General features: G+C 39.4%; 1 protein-coding gene across 1 annotated transcript; it reads left to right on the forward strand.

The window, feature by feature from the left end:
• The first annotated feature begins 7436 nt into the window (after window positions 1-7436).
• Window positions 7437-22664, forward strand: LOC134293647 (phospholipase A2, minor isoenzyme-like). Its single transcript, XM_062961836.1, has 4 exons — window positions 7437-9046; window positions 11921-12080; window positions 15563-15690; window positions 20917-22664. Exons 1-4 carry the CDS (start codon window positions 9013-9015, stop codon window positions 21036-21038), a joined length of 444 nt encoding a protein of 147 aa, XP_062817906.1. The 5' UTR covers window positions 7437-9012; the 3' UTR covers window positions 21039-22664.
• Window positions 22665-25724: the final 3060 nt, after the last annotated feature.

A 25724-nucleotide genomic window follows, 5' to 3' on the forward strand; every position in this document is an offset into this window, starting at 1 on the left:
CTCAAATCCTCTGAACCATCCGAATCCAGCACACAAAAACGAAATTATGCACACCCCTAGAGATCATATGGGGGCAAAAAATGAGGATCTTGGATGAATGGAATTAATTATATATGTGTTTTTAAGGTTTTATAATGTATTTTAATAATGTTATTAACAGATGTTTATGTATTGTTTTGCTTTTATGATTGCATTCTTTGGGCATTGAATTTTGCCAATTTTTGTAAGCCGCCCTGAGTCCCCTTGGGTGAGAAGGGCGGATTATAAATGTTGTAAATAAATAAATAAATAAGTCGCAAAACAAAATCCAAGAGCAACAAGGAGCATTCCTGGCTGCTCCCTTAAAATCCCCTTGGGCAGAATACAAATAAAGTTTATTATTATTATTATTATTATTATTATTATTATTATTATTATTAAAGCCCTGCTTAACATGGTGAGCTGCATACTCTTGCGCTATCTCATAAACCAAATCTCAGCTCGCATGTCAAAACAAAAAATTGACAGAGTGATGGCTCATAACCCAAAAACCCGTAAGTTAGTTTGCTTGTAAGTCAAGTTTCATTGTATATGTCCACAAATGCTTATAGGAAACATGATAACTCTGGACTAGAGGACTATTTCACCTTCGCTGAGACCTATACTGCTGCTACATGGACTTCCCATTTCATATTTATATGCCTTTATTATTTATTTCCAATATTTCTATCCCGCCCTTTTCACCCGAAGGAACTCAGGGCGGCGTACAATTGGCAACAATCATTAAGAACAAACAGCATATAAAATCTATTACAAACAGTTAAATACAGTATAAAATATAAAACAAATGGTTAAAATCCGTTCATCAAATATCCTCATGTTTATCCATACATCAATCTGGGTTGTCTTTGTCGTTTATGAGCCTGGTCACTGCATGGAGTAAAGTAGACAAGTTCTACAAGGTATTGTCAATCTTAAATACACAGTAAACCAACGATATAATGTATTATATTTATATCTCACCTTTTCCCCTTAGTCTGACATGCAGGGTGGCGTACAAAGGTAGGAGCAGATGCAGCTAAAAAAAATTCACATGCAAGAATGAAAAAGGGAATTGAATTGCTTATGAAAGGATAGAGTTGGAAGAGACCACATGGGCCATCTTGTCCAACGCCCTGCCATGCAGGAAAGCACAATCAAAGCCCCCCATGAGAGTGCCAATTTCACTTCTCTAAAAAGGATTTTCACCCCTGGGAAGCAGTCATTAAGAAGACCCTTGCCTGAATTGTACCTACGCCTCTGCAACTTTCATGTTTCACTGGGATATTCCTTCACCACCACATCTGCAAAACTTCTCTCTGCAGGTGCACATTGCCTTTTATTGCTGAAAGAATAGAACTAAGATTAAGCCTCATCGGTGCTTCTATTTCAAAGCATTGAGGAGGTTTCAGACAAGGGGAGAATTTCAAGAACTTATGGCATCGCCTGGCATCTAAGATGCTATTGGTCTATTGGGGAGGATCTGGTTTAGTGAAACAAGAGCCCCTGTTTTCCAGTTCTTGCTGTCTGTTGTCATCTGAGAAGAATGTGCAGGATCAGCAGCTGAGCTCTACCTTTTGGTCTCTGTTCAAATAATTGGTTCATAAAACTCTTTGGAGGAAATGTAACTCTTGGCCTTACCAGGTACATTTGGTGTAAGTGCCCTCAGGTGGCCCTTTGCTCCTGTCTTTTGCCAAAGGTGACTCCAGGGCCAAGGCTAACGTCACATATTTTGGGAACACAACGTGATAAGGTTCCAGCAGCTGCGGCAGAACAGGCCGCTTCCTTTGCCATGCAATTCCAGTGTGTGTTCCTTGCATTTCCAGGAAAAAGGCCATGCCAAACAGTGCTTCTTTTGCCTCTGTGGCCTTGTGTCTGGACACATTCACGGTGTTCGCTATACTTACTTACTTACTTACTTACATAGTTCGAGGATGATGGTCCTCTGTCTTCGCTATCTTGGGGATGGATCCGTAGATGGCTGAAGAGACCGATTCTTGATCTGCATGTTCTCCCGCAGTGAGGACATCGCTTTCCAGACGGAAGGCGGTCCCGGTCAGGGTTGGCTTGACACTCCTTCCTCTTGGCACGTTTCTCCCTTAAGCCCTCCATTCGTGCCTCTTTGAACTCTGCTGCACTGATGGTCACAGCTGACCTCCAATTAGAGCGCTCAAGAGCCAGAGCTTCCCAGTTCTCAGTGTCTATGCCACAGTATTTAAGCCCATCTTTAAATCTCTTTTCCTGCCCACCATCATTACGTTTCACATTCCTGAGTTCGGAGTAGAGTAGCTGCTTTGGGAGACGGTGATATTTGGGCATTCGGACAACGTGGCCAGTCCAGCGGAGTTGATGGCGTAGGAGCATCCCTTCAATACTGGTGGTCTTTGCTTCCTCAAGCACGCTGACATTTGTCTGCCTGTCTTCCCAAGAGATTTGCAGGATTTTTCTGAGGCAATGCTGATGGAAACGCTCCAGGAGTTGGATGTGACGTCTGTAGACCGTCCACGTTTCGCAGGCGTAGAGCAGGGTTGGGAGGGGAATGGCTTTATAAACAAACACCTTGGTATCTCTACAGATGTCCCGGTCATCAAACACTCTCTGCTTCATTCGGAAAAATGCTGCACTTGCAGAGCTCAAACGGTGTTGTATTTCAGTGTCGATGTTGACTTTTGTGGAGAGGTGGCTGTGAAAATGGTCAACATTTTCTAATGTGACACCATTAAGCTGTATTCCTGGCATTGCAGAGGGATTAGCTGGTGCCTGTTGGAAGAACAATTTGGTTTTCTCGATGTTCAGTGAGAGGCCGAGCTTCTCGTATGCTTCTGCAAAGGTGTTTAGAGTGGCTTGTAGGTCTTCTTCTGAATGTGCACAGACTACGTTGTCATCGGCATATTGGAGTTCTATAACAGATGTTGTGGTGACCTTGGTTTTGGCTTTCAGTCTGCTGAGGTTAAATAGCTTGCCATCTGTCCGATAGATGATTTCCACTCCGGTGGGAAGCTTCCCATCAACAAGGCGAAGTATCATAGCGATGAAGATGGAAAATAAGGTGGGGGCAATAACACATCCCTGCTTGACACCTGATTCCACCTTAAATGGGTCACTTTGGGAGCCGTTGTTGTCCAAGACTGTGAGTGGCTGCTGTTAGCTCCAGCTCCTGCCAACCTAGCAGTTCGAAAACATGTGAGTAGATCAATAGGTACCGCTCCGGCGGGAAGATAACAGCGCTCCATGCAGTCATGACCTTGGAGGTGTCTACGGACAACACTGGCTCTTCGGCTTAGAAATGGAGATGAGCACCAACCCCCAGAGTCAAACATGACTGGACTTAACGTCAGGGGAAAACCTTTACCTTTATAAAGAGAATTGTTCAATGGCTGAAAATCCTCCTGCAACCACTGGAGTGCAGTATTTCACCTGAAACATATTTTGAAAGCACTTTCAGAACAGTAAGATCAACAGAAACACCTTCTTTAGGTGGAAAGGGAATGAAAGCAACATTTCAAGATGCTGTCAGATGATGAGTAGCGGCCCTTGTTAATTTTTTATAGGCTGCCTATATTCAAGCGCAGTACAAAAATCAATAGAAATAAACCATCAAAGAGCCTGCCTGAAGCCATGTTCTCTTTGGTGGGGGGAAAAGGTGGAGAAGGAAACATAGAAGGATCCAGTAAAATCTGGAGCCAAGAGAGATAGTTTTGCCTCTTCGAGGCAGAGTGGCTCAAGTGAAGTGGGCAACTTGAAACCCTAAGCAAAATTGGTAGATTGCAGCTCCCATCAACGGTGAGGGACAATGGGAGTTCAAGCCCATTATCTGGAGATGAACAAGGTTGAGGTCTATCAGGTTGATGGCCATCCACAAAACATTGCATGGAAAGTTCCTTGACAAAATTGAAGGAAAAGCTGATAAGGAGAAGACCTGGCTATGGCTCACGAATCGGACCCTGAAGAAGGAGACAGAAGGCCTGATCCTTGCAGCCCAGGAGCAAGCCATCAGGACAAAGGCAACTAAGGCCAAGAGCGAAATATCAGCTGATGACCCAAAATGCAGACTGTGCAAGGAAACCGCCGAAACCATGGATCACATCCTCAGCTGCTGTAAGAAAATCGCACAGACAGACTACAAACAGAGGCACAACTATGTGGCCCAAAGGATTCATTGGAACTTATGCCTCAAGTCCCACCTCCCAGCAGCAAAGAACTGGTGGGATCACAAACCTGCAAAAGTATTGGAAAATGAGCATGCAAAGATACTGTGGGACTTCCGAATCCAGACTGACAAAGTTCTGGAACACAACACACCAGACATCACAGTTGTGGAAATGAACAAGGTTTCGATAATTGATGTTGCCATCTCAGGTGACAGTCGCATTGATGAAAAACAACAGGAAAAACTCAGCCGCTATCAGGACCTCAAGATTGAACTTCAAAGACTCTGGCAGAAACCAGTGCAGGTGGTCCCGGTGGTGATGGGCACACTGGGTGCCGTGCCAAAAGATCTCAGCCGGCATTTGGAAACAATAGACATTGACAAAATTACGATCTGCCAACTACAAAAGGCCACCCTGCTGGGATCTGCACGCATCATCCAAAAATACATGACACAGTCCTAGACACTTGGGAAGTGTTCGACTTGTGATTTTGTGATATGAAATCCAGCATATCTATCTTGTTTGCTGTGTCATAATAAAATAATAATAATAATAATAATAATAATAATAATAATAATAATAATAATAATAATAATAATAAATTGAAAAGTCAACGACAGATCCCAAATGGGCTCCATGGAGCACACTTTGGGAACTGCTGCTCTAGATTATATCCCGACAGTGACCTTCTTTGTCAAGTATAGGTTAGGAGTCTTGAAGACTGGCTTTATTGATTTTAACCTTTCTCTTTTTTTGCCTGGAAAGAGTGAATCTAGAAAAGACTCCAGGACTGCAAAAGTATCCATGAATGATTCATGTAACACCAGGGCCCCTCCTTTGTGCTGGATATTAGAAACCCCATTTAACTCTGGATTGATTTTCCATGGATGCAGAGAGGAAGGACTCTTGGTTGAACTGCGTCATTTCGGGGATGATTGGCAGTCCCTCCCATCCACAAATCAACCTTGGGTTCCGCATATCACATCCTATGCCTATCAATTTGTTGGTAAGTTCTGGCAGGCAGGTTGGTCTTATCAAGCCCTATGTTTGCACAGCTGGTTGTTTTCCCAACAAAAGTTAGTCTTGAAGTTCTTCAGAAACATCTCTGGAAACCCGAGTTTGAAGTCATTTTATTTTTTTATTTCCACAACCTCCCAGGAGAGCAAATATATGTATCTTCTCCCCATGAAGTTATATGTAATCTTAGGGTGCTGTCTACAAGGTTTGGGAACATGGAGTTATTTTTGGGATTGTTGTTGTATGCCTTCAAGCTATTTCTGACTTCTAGTGACTCAAAAGCAGTGGTTCCCAACATGTGGTCCATGGACCACCAGTCGTCCACAGGAACTAAAATATGGTCTTGCGAAACCCTCTTATAGTGCCAAGACTTATTAAATATGGTTTTCTGTGGGCCAGCAGATGGTGACTACTAGATGGCATATGTTATGTATCAGAAACTAGAGCTGATGTGGTCTATCAAATGCAATTTTCTGAATCGGCACCCTAAATAACCAAACTGAAACTAAAGTTGACCAAAAACTAATTTGTAACCCTTTTGGTACAACAACAACAACAACAACAACAACAACAACAACAACAACAACAATAATAATAAATAATAACCAGTACAAGAAAGCCACACTACAAACTAGAGCTGACAGCTGGCACAACAAAACACTGCATGGAAAGTTCCTTGACAAAATTGAAGGAAAAGCTGATAAGGAGAAGACCTGACTCTGGCTCACGAATGGGACCCTGAAGAAGGAGACAGAAGGCCTGATCCTTGCAGCCCAAGAGCAAGACATCAGGACAAATGCAATTAAGGCCAAGATAAAAAAAATCAGCTGATGACCCAAAATGCAGACTGTGCAAGGAAGCTGACGAAACCATTGATCATATCCTCAGCTGCTGTAAGAAAATTGCACAGACAGACTACAAACAGAGGCACACCTGTGTGGCCCAAATGATCCATTGGAACTTATGCCTCAAGTACCACCTCCCAGCAGTAAAGAACTGGTGGGATCACAAACCAGCAAAGGTCATGGAAAATGAACACGCAAAGATACTGTGGGACTTCCGAATCCAGACTGACAAAGTTCTGGAACACAACACACCAGACATCACAGTTGTGGAAAAGAACAAGGTTTCGATAATTGATGTTGCCATACCAGGTGACAGTCGCATTGACGAAAAACAACAGGAAAAACCTGTATCAGGACCTCAAGATTGAACTTCAAAGACTCTGGCAGAAACCAGTGCAGGTGGTCCCGGTGGTGATCGGCACACTGGGTGCCGTGCCAAAAGATCTCAGCCAGCATTTGGAAACAATAGACATTGACAAAATTACGATCTGCCAACTGCAAAAGGCCACCCTGCTGGGATCTGCACGCATCATCCGAAAATACATCACACAGTCCTAGACACTTGGGAAGTGTTCGACTTGTGGTTTTGTGAAACGAAATCCAGCATGTCTATCTTGTTTGCTGTGTCATACAACGTCGTTGTGTCAATAATAATAATAATAATAATAATAATAATAATAATAATAATAATAATCATCGTCATCATCTATTTATATGCTACCCTATCTCAGGAACTCAGGGTGGATTCCAAACACAAAAGGCAAACATTTCAATGCCTGAACACAGCAACAATACAATAACAAAAATTGTCTAATGGCATTGAATGTTTGCCATGTATGTGTGCATTGTGATCTGCCCTGAGTCCCATTGGGGGTGAGAAGGGCGGAATATAATAATAATAATAATAATAATAATAATAATAATAATAATAATAATAATAATAATAATAACAACAACAACTTTATTTTTATACCCCGCCCCATCTCCCCGAAGGGACTCGGGGCGGCTTACATGGGGCCTTGCCCGATAAAACAATCAAATATCAAAACACAGCAATAAAACAGTTATCCAATAAAAACATCAATTACAGTAAAAACAATCGTTAAAATCAACATAAAACATACAATATAACACTGGAGACTAATTCATAGAACCCAGGCAAAGTGCAACATGTGCCGAAATGGGCCGAAATGGGGAAGGTAATTTCACAGTTGAAATGGACAAAGTACAATACAACATTGGCAGCACCTCGAGAATGGGGCTATTATAAAATGGGCAGATATAAATACTGTAAATAAATAAACAAACAAAACCAACCATCATTTTTAAAATGGAACCAGACTGCTACAATTTTGTCATTTGAAAGTGTCCATGGTAATGTTATTTATTTATTATTTATTTATTTACAACATTTCTACCCAGCTTTTCTCACCCAAGGGGACTCAAGGTGGCTTACAGAAATTGGCAAAATTCAATGCCCAGGACAAGTTCAGTAAAATCAGCAACACATTTAAATCAATTAACAGTAACTAATAAAAAACATTATATAAAACACTAGCTTTGCCCGGCCACGCGTTGCTGTGGCTTATGGGAATCCTTTGTTGGCCAGATGGAATAACAATGGATAGCCTTGCAGTCACAAAGCCTGGCCGTTTTCTGGAGTAGCTGGAGCTTTTTGTTGTATGAACGTAGAGGCGTGGATGAGGGGTTGTGCTGCCAAGTTTAGTGTTTCTGGGATGTGTAGTTTTGTTGTTTTGTCCTAGGCCGAAATTTCATTACCCTTATATATATATACTAGCTTTGCCCGGCCACGCGTTGCTGTGGCTTATGCTTCCAGAGTGTTGTTCTTTATTTACTATCCTAATTTTAGAAATTATATTGTTCTGTATTATTATATCACAGTAATTATTACATATTATATTTATAATCTTTTATTATCTGCTTAGAACTGGATTATATGAGGCCCCTTCTACACAGGTGTATAAAATGCACACTGAAGTGGATTATATGGCAGGGTGGAGTCCAGATAATCCAGTTCAAAACAGATAATATAAGATTATAAATGGGTTATATAGCTGTGTGGAAGGGCCTGGAGTCTACACTGCCATATACTGTAATCTAGCTAAAATCTGATAATCTGTATTTTATAGGCAGTGTGGAAGAGGCTTAAGTGAGGCCTAACTCTGCGTGTCCCCTGGGCTGAGTGGGTTGCTAGGAGACAAAGTGGGCAGAGCTTAGCCTTCTAACTGGCAGCAATTGGATAAAAACAATTATTCCTCTCCCTCTAATTAGGACTTTATTTTTCTTTTCTTTTTGTTGTATGAACATAGAGGCATGGATGAGGGGTTGTGCTGCCAAGATTAGTGTTTCTGGGATGTGTCGTTTTGTTGTTTTGTCCTAGGCCGAAATTTCATTACCCTTATATATATATAGATTAAAAACATATTATGTAAGAATGACACCTGTATCCATAGGGGATGTGTTCCTAAACCCATCGTGGATATTTGAAACTACAGATGACAGCAAATGCTACATTTTGGAGTGTGGGCAATTAAAACCGTGGATCTTCAGTGTGGATAAAGGGATCATACTGTGGTGTGAAAGGTGATCCTATCTGACTCTATGGGAACCCACCCATACTTTCCACCACATGTTCTGTATTTTTGTCTCGTGCTTGAACCTATTGAACTTGGACCCCAAATGCTCCCAAATGCTTAAACATTAACCTAAAATCTATTATTGGCCAAATATATTATACATCTGCTTCTGGACCTGAAATGTTGAAGGGTTCCAAGGCTGGATCCTATCTTATTTCCATTTGCTCTGGTATAAATCTAGAGCAGCTCCCTCCCTTCACCAACCTGCATTGACCTTGATGCGAGACAGACTCTCTGTTGACTTGAGCACATATGCAAAAGCAAAGATATATATAATGAGCTTTCCCAGGAGAGGGTCCAGCTCCATGGTATTCGTCCTGGAAGATGTTCCTCCTCCTCTTGGTTCTGGTCGGTGCCGGTAAGTATACCTTTCCCTTTTATATTTGCACTGTTTATGAGCGCATCTACCCTATGGAATTAATGCAGTTTGACAGCAATTTAATTAAACTGCGCCCATATACAGTGCAAACCTGATAATTATTCTCAGTGCTATGGAATCCTAGGAGTTGACATTTTAGAAAGTCTGTAGCCTTCTCTGCCAAAGAGAGCTGGGAATTCACCAAACTACAAATCCCAGGATTCCATAGCATAGAGCCATGGCAGTCAATGTGCTGTCACACTGCATTAATGACATGGCGTGGATGCACCCGATGTCCTTCTGTCTTGACATTGTTGGGAATATTACTAATGATATTGCAATATAGTCATATAATATATATACTGTATATACTCGAGTATAAGCCTAGTTTTCAGCCCTTTTTAAGACTGAAAAAGCCCCCCTCGGCTTATACTCGGGTGAGGGTCCTTGTTGGCTTATATTTGGGTCAGCTTATACTTGAGAATATATGGTACATTTATTATTTTTCTCTATTATTATTGGTATTATTACATGTATTTTTTTCTCTATTATTGTTGCTACTATTACATTTATTTTACTCTATTTTTATTATTATTATTAATACATTTATTATTTCATTTTGATCTTATTATTATTATTGCATTTATTATTTTATTCTATTTATTATTTACTTGTATTATTTTCCTGTATCATTATTATTATTATTATTACATGTATCATTTTTCTCTATTATTGTTGCTACTATTATATTTATTTTACTCTATTATTATTATTATTATTATTATTATTATTATTATTATTATTATTATTATTATTACATTTATTATTTCACTCCGATCTTATTATTATTTTTATTATTATTGCATTTATTATTTTACTCTATTTATTATGACTTGTATTATTTTCCTGTATTTATTATTATTATTATTACATGTATTATTTGACTCTATTATCATTAAAAGGATACATAAGCACATTTACATGGAAGAAGATGAGAATAATGATTTGATCAGAGTTGGACAGTCTTATCTTAAATTAGAGCTTGATGTAAATATTCAAAAACATTTAACCTATGGATACCTCAATTAAAGTAATTTTATTGGTATCTGTTTTTATTTCTGAAATTTACCACCCTCGGCCTATACTGGAGTCAATGTTTTCCCAGTTTTTTTGTGGTAAAATTAGGTGCCTCGGCTTATATTCGGGTCGGCTTATACTCAAGTATATACAGTAACTGCAAAACATTAATACATTTATTATTTCACTCTGATCTTATTATTATTTTTATTATTATTGCATTTATTATTTTACTCTATTTATTATGACTTGTATTATTTTCCTGTATTTATTATTATTATTATTACATGTATTATTTGACTCTATTATCATTAAAAGGATACATAAGCACATTTACATGGAAGAAGATGAGAATAATGATTTGATCAGAGTTGGACAGTCTTATCTTAAATTAGAGCTTGATGTAAATATTCAAAAACATTTAATCTATGGATACCTCAATTAAAGTAATTTTATTGGTATCTGTTTTTATTTCTGAAATTTACCACCCTCGGCCTATACTGGAGTCAATGTTTTCCCAGTTTTTTTGTGGTAAAATTAGGTGCCTCGGCTTATATTCGGGTCGGCTTATACTCAAGTATATACAGTAACTGCAAAACATTAATACATTTATTATTTCACTCTGATCTTATTATTATTTTTATTATTATTGCATTTATTATTTTACTCTATTTATTATGACTTGTATTATTTTCCTGTATTTATTATTATTATTATTACATGTATTATTTGACTCTATTATCATTAAAAGGATACATAAGCACATTTACATGGAAGAAGATGAGAATAATGATTTGATCAGAGTTGGACAGTCTTATCTTAAATTAGAGCTTGATGTAAATATTCAAAAACATTTAATCTATGGATACCTCAATTAAAGTAATTTTATTGGTATCTGTTTTTATTTCTGAAATTTACCACCCTCGGCCTATACTGGAGTCAATGTTTTCCCAGTTTTTTTGTGGTAAAATTAGGTGCCTCGGCTTATATTCGGGTCGGCTTATACTCAAGTATATACAGTAACTGCAAAACATTAATACATTTATTATTTCACTCTGATCTTATTATTATTATTATTATTGCATTTATTATTTCAAAAATCAGTGGATTGGAACAATGATTTGAAACCTGACAGGCTTGCAGTTGTACACGTGTCCTACAAGTGTAGCAAGTTTGATAGGAAAAGAAAATGATGGAGAGATGAGCCTCTAAAGTTTCCCCATTGGTGCCAATGGACCAAACCTCCCCAAACCAAAACAAAAACGGAATCAGACATGATCTGAAAAAGCCCTTTCCTGAATTTCCTGATTTTTCTTGATAACTGAATGCGGGGCATCCAAAAACGGAACCAAAAACGGTATGGATTTCTGCCATTTCACACACCTTACTAAAAATCTGTGGCTTCAATATTACATCTGAAGAAGTGGATAGGAATCCAGAGAAGCTCATGTCAAAAAAAATCAGGTAATCTTACAGAGAGCCAATGAGCTGTGGTTTGCGCACTGGGCTATGACTGGGAAGACCGGGGTTTGAATCCACACTCAACCATTGAAATCCACTATGTAACCTGGGTGGATCATGCTCACTCAGCATCAGAAGAAGGCAAACATACCTCTTCTGAATAAATTTGGCTAAGAAAACCCTATGATCGGATCGCCATGAATCAGGCATGATTTGGAAGCACACAACAAGAAGATTTAAAGGTTGATACTTCTTAATATTTGAATAAGGGTATCTGAGCAGAGCTGTTTAACCTGTTGTTAAAGGGATTTTCTTGCACAACCTTCCCTTTTGCAGCTAGCACTGTCACGCCTTCGCCCATGCCAAGGGCCCTGTGGCAGTTCCGGTCAATAATCCAATGTGCCATTCCCAAGAGCAAGCCCCTCAGGCAGTACAATCATTACGGATGTTATTGCGGCCTCGGAGGTTCTGGGACACCAGTGGACGATCTGGACAGGTTAGTGGCCATACAAAGGCACATCGTGTTTCGCCTCGTGTGATGTGAGATATCCGGAGACTCCAGATCCTTTTACTGATGCTAACAGAGATGTTTTGAAATGAGCTCTGAAGCATAGGACTTTAGCGCAGGAAGCTGTTATTCCACTGGGTTGAGAGCCTTTGATATTGAGCCTTGGATAAGTGAGAGTCTACTGTACACACACACACACACATATATACAGTAGAGTCTCACTTATCCAACATAAACGGGCCAGCAGAACGTTGGATAAGTGAATATGTTGGATAATAAGGAGAGATTAAGGAGAAGCCTATTAGACATCAAATTAGGTTATGATTTTTACAAATTAAGCACCAAAACATCATGTTATACAACAAATTTGACAGAAAAAGTAGTTCAATGCGCAGTAATGCTATGTAGTAATTACTGTATTTATGAATTTAGCACCAAAATATGTTTTGAAATGAGCTCTGAAGCATAGGACTTTAGCGCAGGAAGCTGTTATTCCACTGGGTTGAGAGCCTTTGATATTGAGCCTTGGATAAGTGAGAGTCTACTGTACACACACACACACACATATATACAGTAGAGTCTCACTTATCCAACATAAACGGGCCAGCAGAACGTTGGATAAGTGAATATGTTGGATAATAAGGAGAGATTAAGGAGAAGCCTATTAAACATCAAATTAGGTTATGATTTTTACAAATTAAGCACCAAAACATCATATTATACAACAAATTTGACAGAAAAAGTAGTTCATGTTGGATAATAAGGAGAGATTAAGGAAAAGCCTATTAAACATCAAATTAGGTTATGATTTTTACAAATTAAGCACCAAAACATCATGTTATACAACAAATTTGACAGAAAAAGTAGTTCATGTTGGATAATAAGGAGAGATTAAGGAAAAGCCTATTAAACATCAAATTAGGTTATGATTTTACAAATTAAGCACCAAAACATCATGTTATACAACAAACTTGACAGAAAAAGTACGCAGTAATGCTATGTAGTAATTACTGTATTTATGAATTTAGCACCAAAATATCACAATGTATTGAAAACATTGACAAGAAAAATGCGTTGGATAATCCAGAACGTTGGATAAGTGAGTGTTGGACAAGTGAGACTCCACTGTATTATATATTATATTATATATAATATTATACTTACAATATTATAAGTGTATACAATATATTATATATTTATAAATTATTGTATATTATACACACACACACACACACACACAGAGTAGAGTCTCACTTATCCAACATAAACGGGCCAGCAGAACGTTGGATAAGTGAATATGTTGGATAATAAGGAGAGATTAAGGAGAAGCCTATTAAACATCAAATTAGGTTATGATTTTTACAAATTAAGCACCAAAACATCATGTTAGACAACAAATTTGGCAGAAAAAGTAGTTCAATGCGCAGTAATGCTATGTAGTAATTACTGTATTTATGAATTTAGCACCAAAATATCACAATGTATTGAAAACATTGACAAGAAAAATGCGTTGGATAATCCAGAACGTTGGATAATTGAGTGTTGGATAAGTGAGACTCCACTGTATTATATATTATATTATATTATATATAATATTATACTTACAATATTGTAAGTGTATACAATATATTATATATTTATACATTATTGTATATTATACACACACACACACACACACACACAGAGTCTCACTTATCCAACATCCGCTTATCCAACATTCTGGATTATCCAACGCAGTCTGCCTTTTAGTAGTCAATGTTTTTGTAGTCAATGTTGTGATATTTGGTGCTAAATTCATAAATACAGTAACTACTACATAGCATTACTGCGTACTTTTTCTGTCAAGTTTGTTGTATAACATGATGTTTTGGTGCTTAATTTGTAAAATCATAACCTAATTTGATGTTTAATAGGCTTTTCCTTAATCTCTCCTTATTATCCAACATATTCGTTTATCCAACATTCTGCTGGCCCTTTTACGTTGGATAAGTGAGACTCTACTGTATGTATATAAAATTAGCATAGCATGTTACTGCATAACGTTATCGTGTATTGAACTGCTTTTTCTGTCGATTTGTTGTAAAACAAAATGTTTTGATGGTTAATTTGTAAAATCATAACGTAATTTAATGTTTAATAGGCTTTTCCTTAATCCCTCCTTATTATCCAACATTTTCGCTTATCCAACGTTCTGCCGGCCCATTTATGTTGGTTAAACAAGACTCTATTGTAGTTGGCAAGGCCATGACATTTGCTTATGGAACTTTTTGGATTTTTCTCTGTTGGACCCACCGAATATCTTTCCCTTTTCACATTCACCTACTATTTTACGTCACTCCAGTCTCAAAGAAAAAAGCCAAGCTGGTGGCATTTGTTTCAGGACAGACTGACTCCAGAGCATCGTTCTGGATTGGCTTGGAACAAATTAAAATCTGAACTTCAATAAGGCAACTTTGCTGGGGAATTCGAAATGAGTTGAAGGGGCGGGGAGCGGAGCAAGCGTGCTCGAAGTCCCAAACCAATTCCAAATTGCAATGTTCCTCCCAGCTCCAATTTGTACACCTGACAGCCTTGTCTTGCCCGACACTTCTCATAGAAACTTACTGTAGCAGAAACGCAGCTGGCATGTTTAGGAAATTTCAGCGGGATTAAAAACGATCAGGAAGAGCACTCAAATGCCATTGCTGTCGGATGCGACAGCTGGATTTACCCAAGCAGACGCAGCTGAGACATAAAGGTGAATCAATTCTTGTTGGAAGTTGTCAAATCACCAGCCTGTCGGATTTCAATGGGGCTCGTTTTTCCAGATGGGCCACTTGGAACAGGAGTGGGCTTTTTCAAGGCTCATAGGCCTGGTCGATCAGATCCCAGTAGGGTGGCCTTTTGCAGTTGGTAGATTGTGATTTTGTCAATGTCTATTGTTTCCAAATGCCGGCTGAGATCTTTTGGCACAGCACCCAATGTGCCCATCACCACCGGGACCACCTGCACTGGTTTCTGCCAGAGTCTTTGAAGTACAATCTTGAGGTCCTGATAGCGGATGAGTTTTTCCTGTTGGTGTTGTTGTTGTTATTATTATTATTATTATTATTATTATTATTATTATTATTATTATTATTATTATCAACACAACGACGTTGTATGGCACAGCAAACAAGATAGATATGCTGGATTTCGTTTCGCAAAACCACAAGTCGAACACTTCCCAAGTGTCTAGGACTGTGTGATGTATTTTTGGATGATGCGCGCAGATCCCAGTCGGGTGGCCTTTTGCAGTTGGCAGATCGCAATTTTGCCAATGTCTATTGTTTCCAAATGCCGGCTGAGATCTTTTGGCATGGCACCCACCGGGACCACCTGCACTGGTTTCTGCCCCTCTGACAACCCCCCTCATGACCCCCCCAAGAATCCTGACCCCCAGGTTGAAAAACACTGCTCTAGAAGTTAGAACTCTGACCGTTTCTTTGCAGGTGTTGTCAAATCCACGATAACTGCTATGATGCTGCCAGAGACATCCCAAAATGCTACACATGGCTTCACAACCCTTATATCGAGATCTATGACTACACCTGCTCCGAGACCAACATCACCTGTGCAAGTAAGAAAGTCAATTGAGTCCTCCGTCGCCTTTCTTAGAGAGCTCCAAATATCTGCTGTCTTGGCTTCTAGGCTGAAGCCTAGAAGGCAGCTCTGCTTCTAGATATACCATTAAATGCCAGGGATGGGACAGCTATTTTAAACTACAACTTCCATAGTTCTTTACCATTATTCATAATGTCCTAGGCTTTTGAAAACTATAGTCCAAAAACATCTAGAGAGCCAGCGTTTCCTATTCTTAGGGCAGAGATGAGAAACACTAGAATCAAGAGAGTAAATAAGGAACACAATTCAGAAACAGGAGAACTCCAGACAGCAAACGATCAAGTGCCAGTTAACACCTTCCAAAGAAAGGATGCCTCCAGGCAACAAAGCCCAGGCTACCTCTATGCAGATACCCTCACTGATTGACTTGGTCTACTCAATGCTATTCTAGTTTGCTGATAGCAACGTTCACACTTGCTTTAAACAGTCAAGAGTTGTTTCCCCCACCTTGGTCATTCCACAGGTATATATAGTACTAGCTGTGCCCGGCCACGCGTTGCTGTGGCTAGGACTTTATTTTTCTTTTCTTTTGTTGTATGAACGTAGAGGCGTGGATGAGAGGTTGTGCTGTCAATTTTTGAGGTTGTGGGGCGTTTAGTTTAGTTGTTTTGTCCGGTGCCGGGATTCCATTACCCTTTTATATATATATAGATACAGTTGCAATTATTTATTTATTTATTCACAGTCATTATATTCCGCCCTTCGCACCCTGAAGGGGACTCAGGGCGGATAACAAAACACATATACGGCAAACATTCAATGCCATTATACACGGACAAGACAGACAACAGTACAGATAGAGGTATATAGGCATTTCCCATCTTCGGCGTCCTGGAGGTTGTACTTGATTTTGACCATGGGGGGTGCTGTCACTCCATCCATGTCAAAGAGCCCTGATCACAGATTTCCTTTTTTTTTATCGCCGGCATTTGTCTGGTATTTCCTTATGGTGCCATTAAAATACCTTCCCGCTAAAGCAGTACCTATTTATCTACTCACAACTCTTTTCAATCCGCTAGGTGGTCAGTGAGCAGGGCTGAAAGTCGGGCGCTCACCCCAGACCCAGGCTTCGAACTGCCAAATTTTCGACTGGCAAGATTTATTGCAGCTGGTGGTTAACCTGTTGTGCTAAAGAAAGCCTGAATTAACATTTGAGCAGCCATGAAATTTGCAAAGTCAGTCAGTGCACAGAGGTAGCCTGCCCTTTGTTGCCTGGAGGCACCCTCTGTTTGGAAGGTGTTAACTGGCTTTAATAATAATATTGTAAGTATAATATTATATATAATATAATAATATTAATTATATATTATATATTAAATGTAATATTACTAGTAATACAGTAGAGCCTCACTTATCTACTGTACTGTATACTCTACTGTATGTATATATATATATATATATAATATACAATAATGTATAAATATATAATATATTGTATATACTTATAATATTGTAAGTATAATATTATATATAATATAATATTATAATAATAATTACAATATAATAATATAAATTATATATTATATATTAAATGTAATATTACTAGTAATACAGTAGAGTCTCACTTATCTACTGTACTGTATACTCTACAGTATGTATGTATATATATATATATATATAATATACAATAATGTATAAATATATAATATATTGTATATATTTATAATATTGTAAGTATAATATAATAATAATATAATAATAATAATATAATAATAATATAATAATAATTATAATATAATAATATTAATTATATATTATATATATTAATTACATATTATATATTAAATGTAATATTACTAGTAATGCAGTAGAGTCTCACTTATCCAAGCCTCGCTTATCCAAGCCTCTGGATAATCCAAGCCATTTTTGTAGTCAATGTTTTCAATATATCCAAATGCGTTGGATAATCCAGAACGTTGGATAAGCGAGTGTTGGATAAGTGAGACTCTACTGTATCAATAAATTAAACCTAACATCAATAAATTAAACTACGTGTAGTCAAACAAAATTATATAAAAACTAGCTGTGCCCGGCCATGCGTTGTGGCGAAGTCTGGTGGTATGGGAACTAAAGTATTGAGGAATTGGTGGTAGTTAAGGTAAAGGGTAAAGGTTTTCCCCTGACATTGAGTCCATTATAAATGGGTTATATAGCTGTGTGGAAGGGCCTTGAGTCTACACTGCCATATAATCCAGTGCAAATTAGATAATCTGTGGAAGAGGCCTAAGTGAGGCCTAACTCTGCCTGTCCCCTGGGCTGAGTGGGTTGCTAGACCAAGTGGGCAGCAATTGGATAAAAACAATTATTCCTTTCCCTCTAATTAGGACTTTTCTTTTCTATTTGTTGTATCAACCTAGAGGCGTGGATGATGGGTTGTGCTGTCAAATTTCGAGGTTGGGGGGCCTGTAGTTTTGTTGTTTTGTGGGTCGCCGTGATGCCATCACTCTTTTATATATATAGATTAGATAAAAATCCAAACAAGCATCCACATTTGATTGCTTATTGTCTGGAGTATCATTGCGTGTCATTACATACACAGTGTCATTACGTGGTTGAAAATGCCCTCTTCCTAAATCTGAATAAATGGCATATGGCAACCCACCAAGCCTTAGCAATTGCCTAATGTTAGATCTCACTCTGGCTTTTGTCGACTGCCATCTGCTAATTGAGTTGGATTATTTATTATTTCAATTATTCACTCCATGTCTCGGGTCAGCCTTCGCGAAGGTCCATCTGTTTCGCTCTCTTGCTCGCATTCACCCATTCCGTGACATCATTGGGACACGATTTCCAAAAAAACAAACCTCCATATTTTGTTTACAAGGCACCGGCTCTGACGCAATGCTTTCCAGATGCCATTTCCAATCGCCGGTGGGTGGCTTGATCTGCCCGTGGAAATGGCTTCTCCTGTTGAAAAAGATCAGCCGCTGCTGCTGGCGAGAGGAAGCGCATCGTGGGCCAGGAGCCCACATTTCTGAGATGCTCCTTCTGCATCACAGCAAAAGTCATGCGGACTGTGTGGCCACACCGGTTGCTGGCGCTTCTTGCCACAAAGCAACCCTGGCTTTGTATTCCTTTCCTTTCTAAAACAACTGTATCAGGGAGAGCCCAAAACGCAAAGAAAGTTCTGAAAGAGATGAAATGGAAACAGATTGTGCGCATGTAACATGGGATATTAATAGGATAATGGGCTGGGAAAAAATTGCTTTGTTCAGCTACATTAAAAAATTCTATTCTTTGGATAGCTTTGACATGTTTCTAATATGTACCGTATATACTCGGAGATAAGCCTCTGGTGGCCTAGGGGATAAAAGCCTCGTGACTTGAAGGTTGGCTTGCTGACCTGAAAGCTGCCAGGTTCGAATCCCACCCGGAGAGAGTGCGGATGAGCTCCCTCTATCAGCTCCAGCTCCATGTGGGGACATGAGAGAAGCCTCCCACAAGGATGGTAAAACATCAAAACATCCGGGCAATGTCCCCTGGGCAACGTCCTTGCAGACCGCCAATTCTCTCACTCCAGAAGCAACTCAGGTTGCTCCTGACACGAAAAAAAATCATCTATTTGATGTGATGGGATCATGGGAGTTATAGTTATACATGGTTTTTATCTCTTTTTGGGGTGCTGAAAAGGCCTCCCTCGGCTTATAATGGGGTTAAGGTCAAGCCGGCAGCAGAGTCTGGAGTTCAGTGTGTTTTCTTTTCCAAAACCTCCCTCCTCCGCTTCTCCTCCCAGGCTGGAGTCATCTTATTTTTTAGAGAGAGAGAGACAAGAAGGGAATGTTTGCAAAAGCAAAAGGAGAGTGTGAGAGAAACCCTTGCAAGCCAGACAGAAGAAAAAGATTGCATGGGTGGAAGGGGAAGAAAAAGAGAGACTCTTGCAAATTTGCAGGATTCATTACTATTATTTTTATTATTACAGTAGAGTCTCACTTAAGAGCCCCGGTGGCGAAATGTGTTAAAGCGCTGAGCTGCTGAACTTGCAGACCGAAAGGTCCCAGGTTCAAATCCCGGGAGCGGAGTGAGCGCCCGCTGTTGCTCCAGCTTCTGCCAACCTAGCAGTTCGAAAACATGCAAATGTGAGTAGATCAATAGGTACTGCTCTGGCGGGAAGGTAACTACGCTCCATGCAGTCATGCCAATGGCCACATGACCTTGGAGGTGTCTACGGACAACGCCAGCTCTTCAGCTTAGAAATGGAGATGAGCAACAACCTCCAGAGTCAGACATGACTGGACTTAACGTCAGGGGAAAACCTTTACCTTTACCTTTAGAGTCTCACTTATCCAAGCTAAATGGGCTGGCAGAAGCTTGGATAAGCGAATATCTTGGATAATAAGGAGGGATTAATGAAAAGCCTATTAAACATCAAATTAGGTTATGATTTTACAAATTAAGCACCAAAACATCATGTTATACAACAAATTTGACAGAAAAAGTAGTTCAATACGCAGTAATGTTATGTTGTTATTATTGTATTTACGAATTTAGCACCAAAATATCACAATATATTGAAAACATTGACTACAAAAATAGCTTGGATAATCCAGAAGCTTGGATAAGCGAGGCTTGGATAAGTGAGACTCTACTGTAGTTCAATGTAGTAATGCTACAAAAATGGCTTGGATACAAAAATGGCTTTTATAATCCAGAAGCTTGGATAAGCGAGGCTCGGATAAGCGAGACTCTACTGTATTACTATTATTGCAAGAACATTTGAGTCAAAAGGGAGGGAAGGAGAGAAAGGAGAACAACAGAAGGTGTGTATTTCTGTACCTATATGTATACATTAATTTTATATATGAATTTCACCCTCACATGTTTGCAAGTATCTGCAAGTCCTATATAGATATAATTATCTATATAGAAATAGATGTCTAGGTAGATATATATTAATATAGATATATAGAGGTTGCAAATATTGCAGGGTCTAAGAAGCTGCAGGAACCACTTGCCTTCCAGATGCTTTAGATCAGATTTCTCACATTAACATTAGCCATGGTAAGCAGGGATGATGGGAATTGTAGACTGAAAGGGCTTTTAATAATTCCCCACCCTGACCTTAATGTCTGTGCAAGAGTACTTTGTGAAGTAGATACTTATGTAGGGAAAACGTCTGGATTTCTGGAAAGAATCAGTTGCTTCATGGAGACTTTCCTTTCTTCTGCTTTGTCTCCCCTTGAAGGTGACAACGATCTTTGCAAAATGCATGTTTGCCAGTGCGACCGGGCGGCAGCGATGTGCTTCTCGAAGGCCCGCTATATCGAAGAGCACAGGAACCTGGACAAGAAGAAATATTGCCAATGAGGACCTTTCTTTGGGGCGGAAACTTCCTTTCCACCTCTTGATTCTCTTCGGAAAAATGTTGGTGCTGCTTTGGATGAGAACTCTTGACCTTCCCTTATGTCAGGGCAGGGAAATGAAGCTCACAGAAGTCAACTTTGGTGGAAAGTGTGAAAAAAGTGGCAGAATCGATCCTTAGTTGCCTTTTAGTCAATGCTGGCCGGTGTCCTTTTCCTTCTTGGAGCCAAGCTGTGAATGACATCCTCCCCGTTAACCTCAAAGTGTATCGTGTCCAAACCCAGCCAAGTTTCATTGGCGTGTCAAGCATAAGATCCCAGATCAGGTATAATTCAGATCCTCTTGTGACGTTCCAGGAAATGAGTTCTAGGACTTCATCACATTGAAGCAGGGAAGTGTTTGGAAGAGTAGATTTATCATAGAGCTCAGTCATACTCCCTTTGGAAATGAAACAGATGATTTCCCTACCTTCATCACATTACATCCACATCATTCCCAAAAATCCATTTCCCCACCACCTCCTGAAATGTTTGAAAAGAATGCTGCTTTATCCTACACTTGAACCCAACCTAATGTAATTCCAGATTTTAAGTCTAGGACTCAGTGGAATTTAGTAAATGTGATGACGTGGCTAGTGATGTTACAAATGGCAGCTCCTAGGAATGCCATGGAACATGATACATTAAACTCTAGCTACTAGGGTTGGGCAAATTGTTCATACGCTTGTTAAATTCGTATCAAATTCGGATCTAAAGCACTTTTGAAGCGGTTTCCGATGCACCTGCTCACTCCCTTCCCAATATTAAGAATTTGAATCAAAAGGCACCTTTGTTTCTTCTGTCTCAGATGTCTTCGGATGTAGCTGTGACCAAGCCCCGCTGAGAGGCGAAGCCAAACATGTTGGGCCTTTAAAAAAAAGTTGTTTTAAAAAACTTTGAAAATTCCCAAAAAATCAGTGGATGGGCGAAACATTATGAAACTTGATAGGCAAAGAGTGGTAAATATCTTCTGCGATTGTAGCAAATTTCACCCCAATAGCTTTAAAAATGAAGGAGAACAGAGCCTCTGAATCTTCCCCATTTATTTACTAGGAAGTGAGGAGACGCCAAGCCGGCACTAACTACATTTCCCAGAAAGCATTGGGCTAAGCCATTAACAAATTAATTACGAATATTCCGAATATTCATTAAGTTTAAAAAAAATTGGGTCAAAATTCGGAAGTAGTTTCAGAAACGAAGCACCAGCGCCCCTTACTTTAGAAGCGAGTATTGAACCATTTTTTTTCATGGATCGCACATGCCTACTAGCTACAGTTGTACCAGATATGATATTAAAATTTAAAAACACACCAAGTCTGAAAAATAAGGAAAACGTGTATATTTCTGCCTTCAAGACAATGCTCTCTCCCTGAGATTCCTCCTCTGCCCTGATAACTGGAAGAAAAGGAGCAAAGTTCTGAGACTGGAGAATCGTAAGCCGAAAAGGGCATCTCTCCTTGTTCCTGACAAGAAAATGAATTTGAGAAGTACCATATAAGAAAATGGGTTCCCTGGAACTACAAAGACAAATATCCACTGTTATAGTAATACAGGATTTTTTGAATGTCATTAAACCTATAATTAGTTCAATGCATCAATATGAATACAAATACAAAAAAGCATTGCTATATAATAAAACATTCACAGTAAAAAGAATATTTTTCTCTTGAAAGAGGAATTAACTCCTCTTCTCATAAACCATAACTGTTCTTTACTGGGAAGTAGTAGACTCCAAATACATGAATGGATTCCTCTTCTTATACATAGTAATTGTTCATATTTCTTTACTATGAATAGTAGACTCCAAAACAACAACCAGTTTCAATTCAAGAGAGTCTTCATCAGACGGAATATAGCCTATTATTTAAAAACAATCCAAATAATAGGCTACATTCCACCTGATGAAGACTCTTTTGAGTTGAAACTGGTTGTGGTTTTGGAGTCTACTATTCATAGTAAAGAAATAAGAACCTTTTGACCTCAGGTTCCTCAAACTCAGTGGTGAATTTCCATAGCCAGGCCCTTGTCATGATAATCCAAATAACAATATCCCCAAGGAGAGTCCAAAAAAACGTAGTTGTCTTTGATCTACATATAGAAACATTTCTAGCCATTTTATTCTCGATCATGACCATGTCTTTTCTACCTCTAAGGGCTCTTGTCAACTCAAGGTACTCCAAATACTTTGGATTACAACTAGGATAGCTTATTAAAGCGATGCGTGGATGCTGGAAATATATGTTTATTTCCAACACCTATAGTAATTGTAGTAAAAGTAAAAGTAAGAAATGGCATGGGAGCTGGAGTCAAAAAGGATGCCATAGTTTTGGCTTCTCAAAAGGTACCCCTAGTTTCAAACTGATATGCAATTTGTGGTGTATCTCCAAACTACAAATCCCAAGATTCCAGAGGATGCAGCCATGGTGGATAAAACGGAATGTTAATGCTACAATTCTGCAGTGTGGAAACCTCCGTCACTGCAATCTTGCAAGCAAAGATGAGGATATTTCTTTCTGAAATTGCGGAGAGACCTGTCCTGTTTTTGCTTCAGCCTTTCATTCCAAGTCAGCATCTGCTTTAGCTCAAGCCTATTAAAGACTTCTGACAGAGCGTAAAATCACACATTTGCCACAGACGCAGGTTGCGAGAGACGGATTCAGGGGCAGCAAATGCCTTCAGACAGGTTTGTTCCACATTTGCATTTCTCAGCTTTCTTCTCGGCTTCGGCACAAATAAAATACAGGACCGGAAAACAGCTGTTCCTTTACCAGCTGGAAATGCAGCTCACCCAGGTCGTTTCAGAGCACACTGTCGAATTAATGCACGTTAACTGCCATGGCTCAATGCTATGGGATCAGGGGAGTTGTAGTTTGACAAGATCTTTAGGCTTCTTTGTCAAAAATTGCTGATGCCAATGGAAAGCGATATCACTTTGGCTCCATTTACGATGCTGAACAATACAGCCTGAACATGGATTTTGTGGTCACAGTGGTTTTCAACCTGTGTTTTGGCCTATAACTTCCAAAAATCCCAGCCAGTTTACCAGCTGTTAGGATTTCTGGGAGTTGAAGGCCAAAACATCTGGGGACCCACAAGTTGAGAACCTCTGCCGTAGACTCATATAATGCAGTTCAATGCAGTTAGGTTTCCCCTTACATTAAGTTCAGTCGTGACCGACTCTGGGGTTGGTACTCATCTCCATTTCTAAGCTGAAGAGCCGGTGTTGTCCGTAGACACCTCCAAGGTCATGTGGCTGGCATGACTGCATGGAGCTGTTACCTTCCTGCCAGAGCGGTACCTATTGATCTACTCACATTTGCATGTTTTCAAACTTCTAGGTTGGCAGGAGCTGGGGCTAACAGCGGGCACTCATTCCGCTCCCAGGATTTGAACCTGGGACCTTTTGGTCTGCAAGTTCAGCAGCTCAGCGCTTTAACACTCTATGCCACCAGGCGACCCTTAAGTTCAATGCAGTTAGACTGCATTGTGTGGGTCTGCACTGACCATATCATGCAGCTTCAAATGCCATTATATGACAGTGTAGATTTTGCAGCTGTCCAGGGTCCTGAATTCTATGCAAGCTGACAGTGCGAGCTATTATTATTATTATTATTATTATTATTATTATTATTATTATTATTTTATTGTATGACACAGCAAACAAGATGTATATGCTGGATTTCGTTTCACAAAATCACAAGTCGAACACTTCCCAAGTGTCTAGGACTGTGTGATGTATTTTCGGATGATGCGCGCAGATCCCAGCAGGGTGGCCTTTTGCAGTTGGCAGATCGTAATTTTGTCAATGTCTATTGTTTCCAAATGCCGGCTGAGATCTTTTGGCACGGCACCCAGTGTGCTGATCACCACCGGGACCACCTGCACTGGTTTCTGCCAGAGTCTTTGAAGTTCAATCTTGAGGTCCTGATACAGGTTTTTCCTGTTGTTTTTTGTCAATGCGACTGTCACCTGGGATGGCGACATCAATTATCCAAACCTTGTTCTTTTCCACAACTGTGATATCTGGTGTGTTGTGTTCCAGAACTTTGTCAGTCTGGATTCGGAAGTCCCACAGTATCTTTGCGTGTTCATTTTCCACGACCTTTGCTGGTTTGTGATCCCACCAGTTCTTTGCTGCTGGGAGGAGGCATAAGTTCCAATGGATCATTTGGGCCACACAGTTGTGCCTCTGTTTGTAGTCTGTCTGTGTGGTTTTCTTACAGCAGCTGAGGATATGATCAATAGTTTCGTCAGCTGCCTTGCACAGTCTGCATTTTGGGTCATCAGCTGATTTTTCGATCTTGGCCTGAATTGCCTTTGTCCTGATGTCTTGCTCCTGGGCTGCAAGGATCAGGCCTTCTGTCTCCTTCTTCAGGGTCCCATTCATGAGCCAGAGCCAGGTCTTCTCCTTATCAGCTTTTCCTTCAGTTTTGTCAAGGAACTTTCCATGCAATGTTTTGTTGTGCCAGCTTTCAGCTCTAGTTTGTAGTGCGGTTTTCTTGTACTGATTCTTTGTCTGCAGTGTTTTGAAGAGTTTCTGATTTTTGACTTCAATCAAAGCAGATTCATCACTTTGCTTTACTTATTATTCTTATTATTCTTCTTATTATTATTATACTATTATTATTATTATTATTATTATTATTATTATTAT

The sequence above is a fragment of the Anolis carolinensis genome, unplaced genomic scaffold (genome assembly GCF_035594765.1).
Source record: "Anolis carolinensis isolate JA03-04 unplaced genomic scaffold, rAnoCar3.1.pri scaffold_9, whole genome shotgun sequence".
NCBI lineage: Eukaryota > Metazoa > Chordata > Lepidosauria > Squamata > Dactyloidae > Anolis > Anolis carolinensis.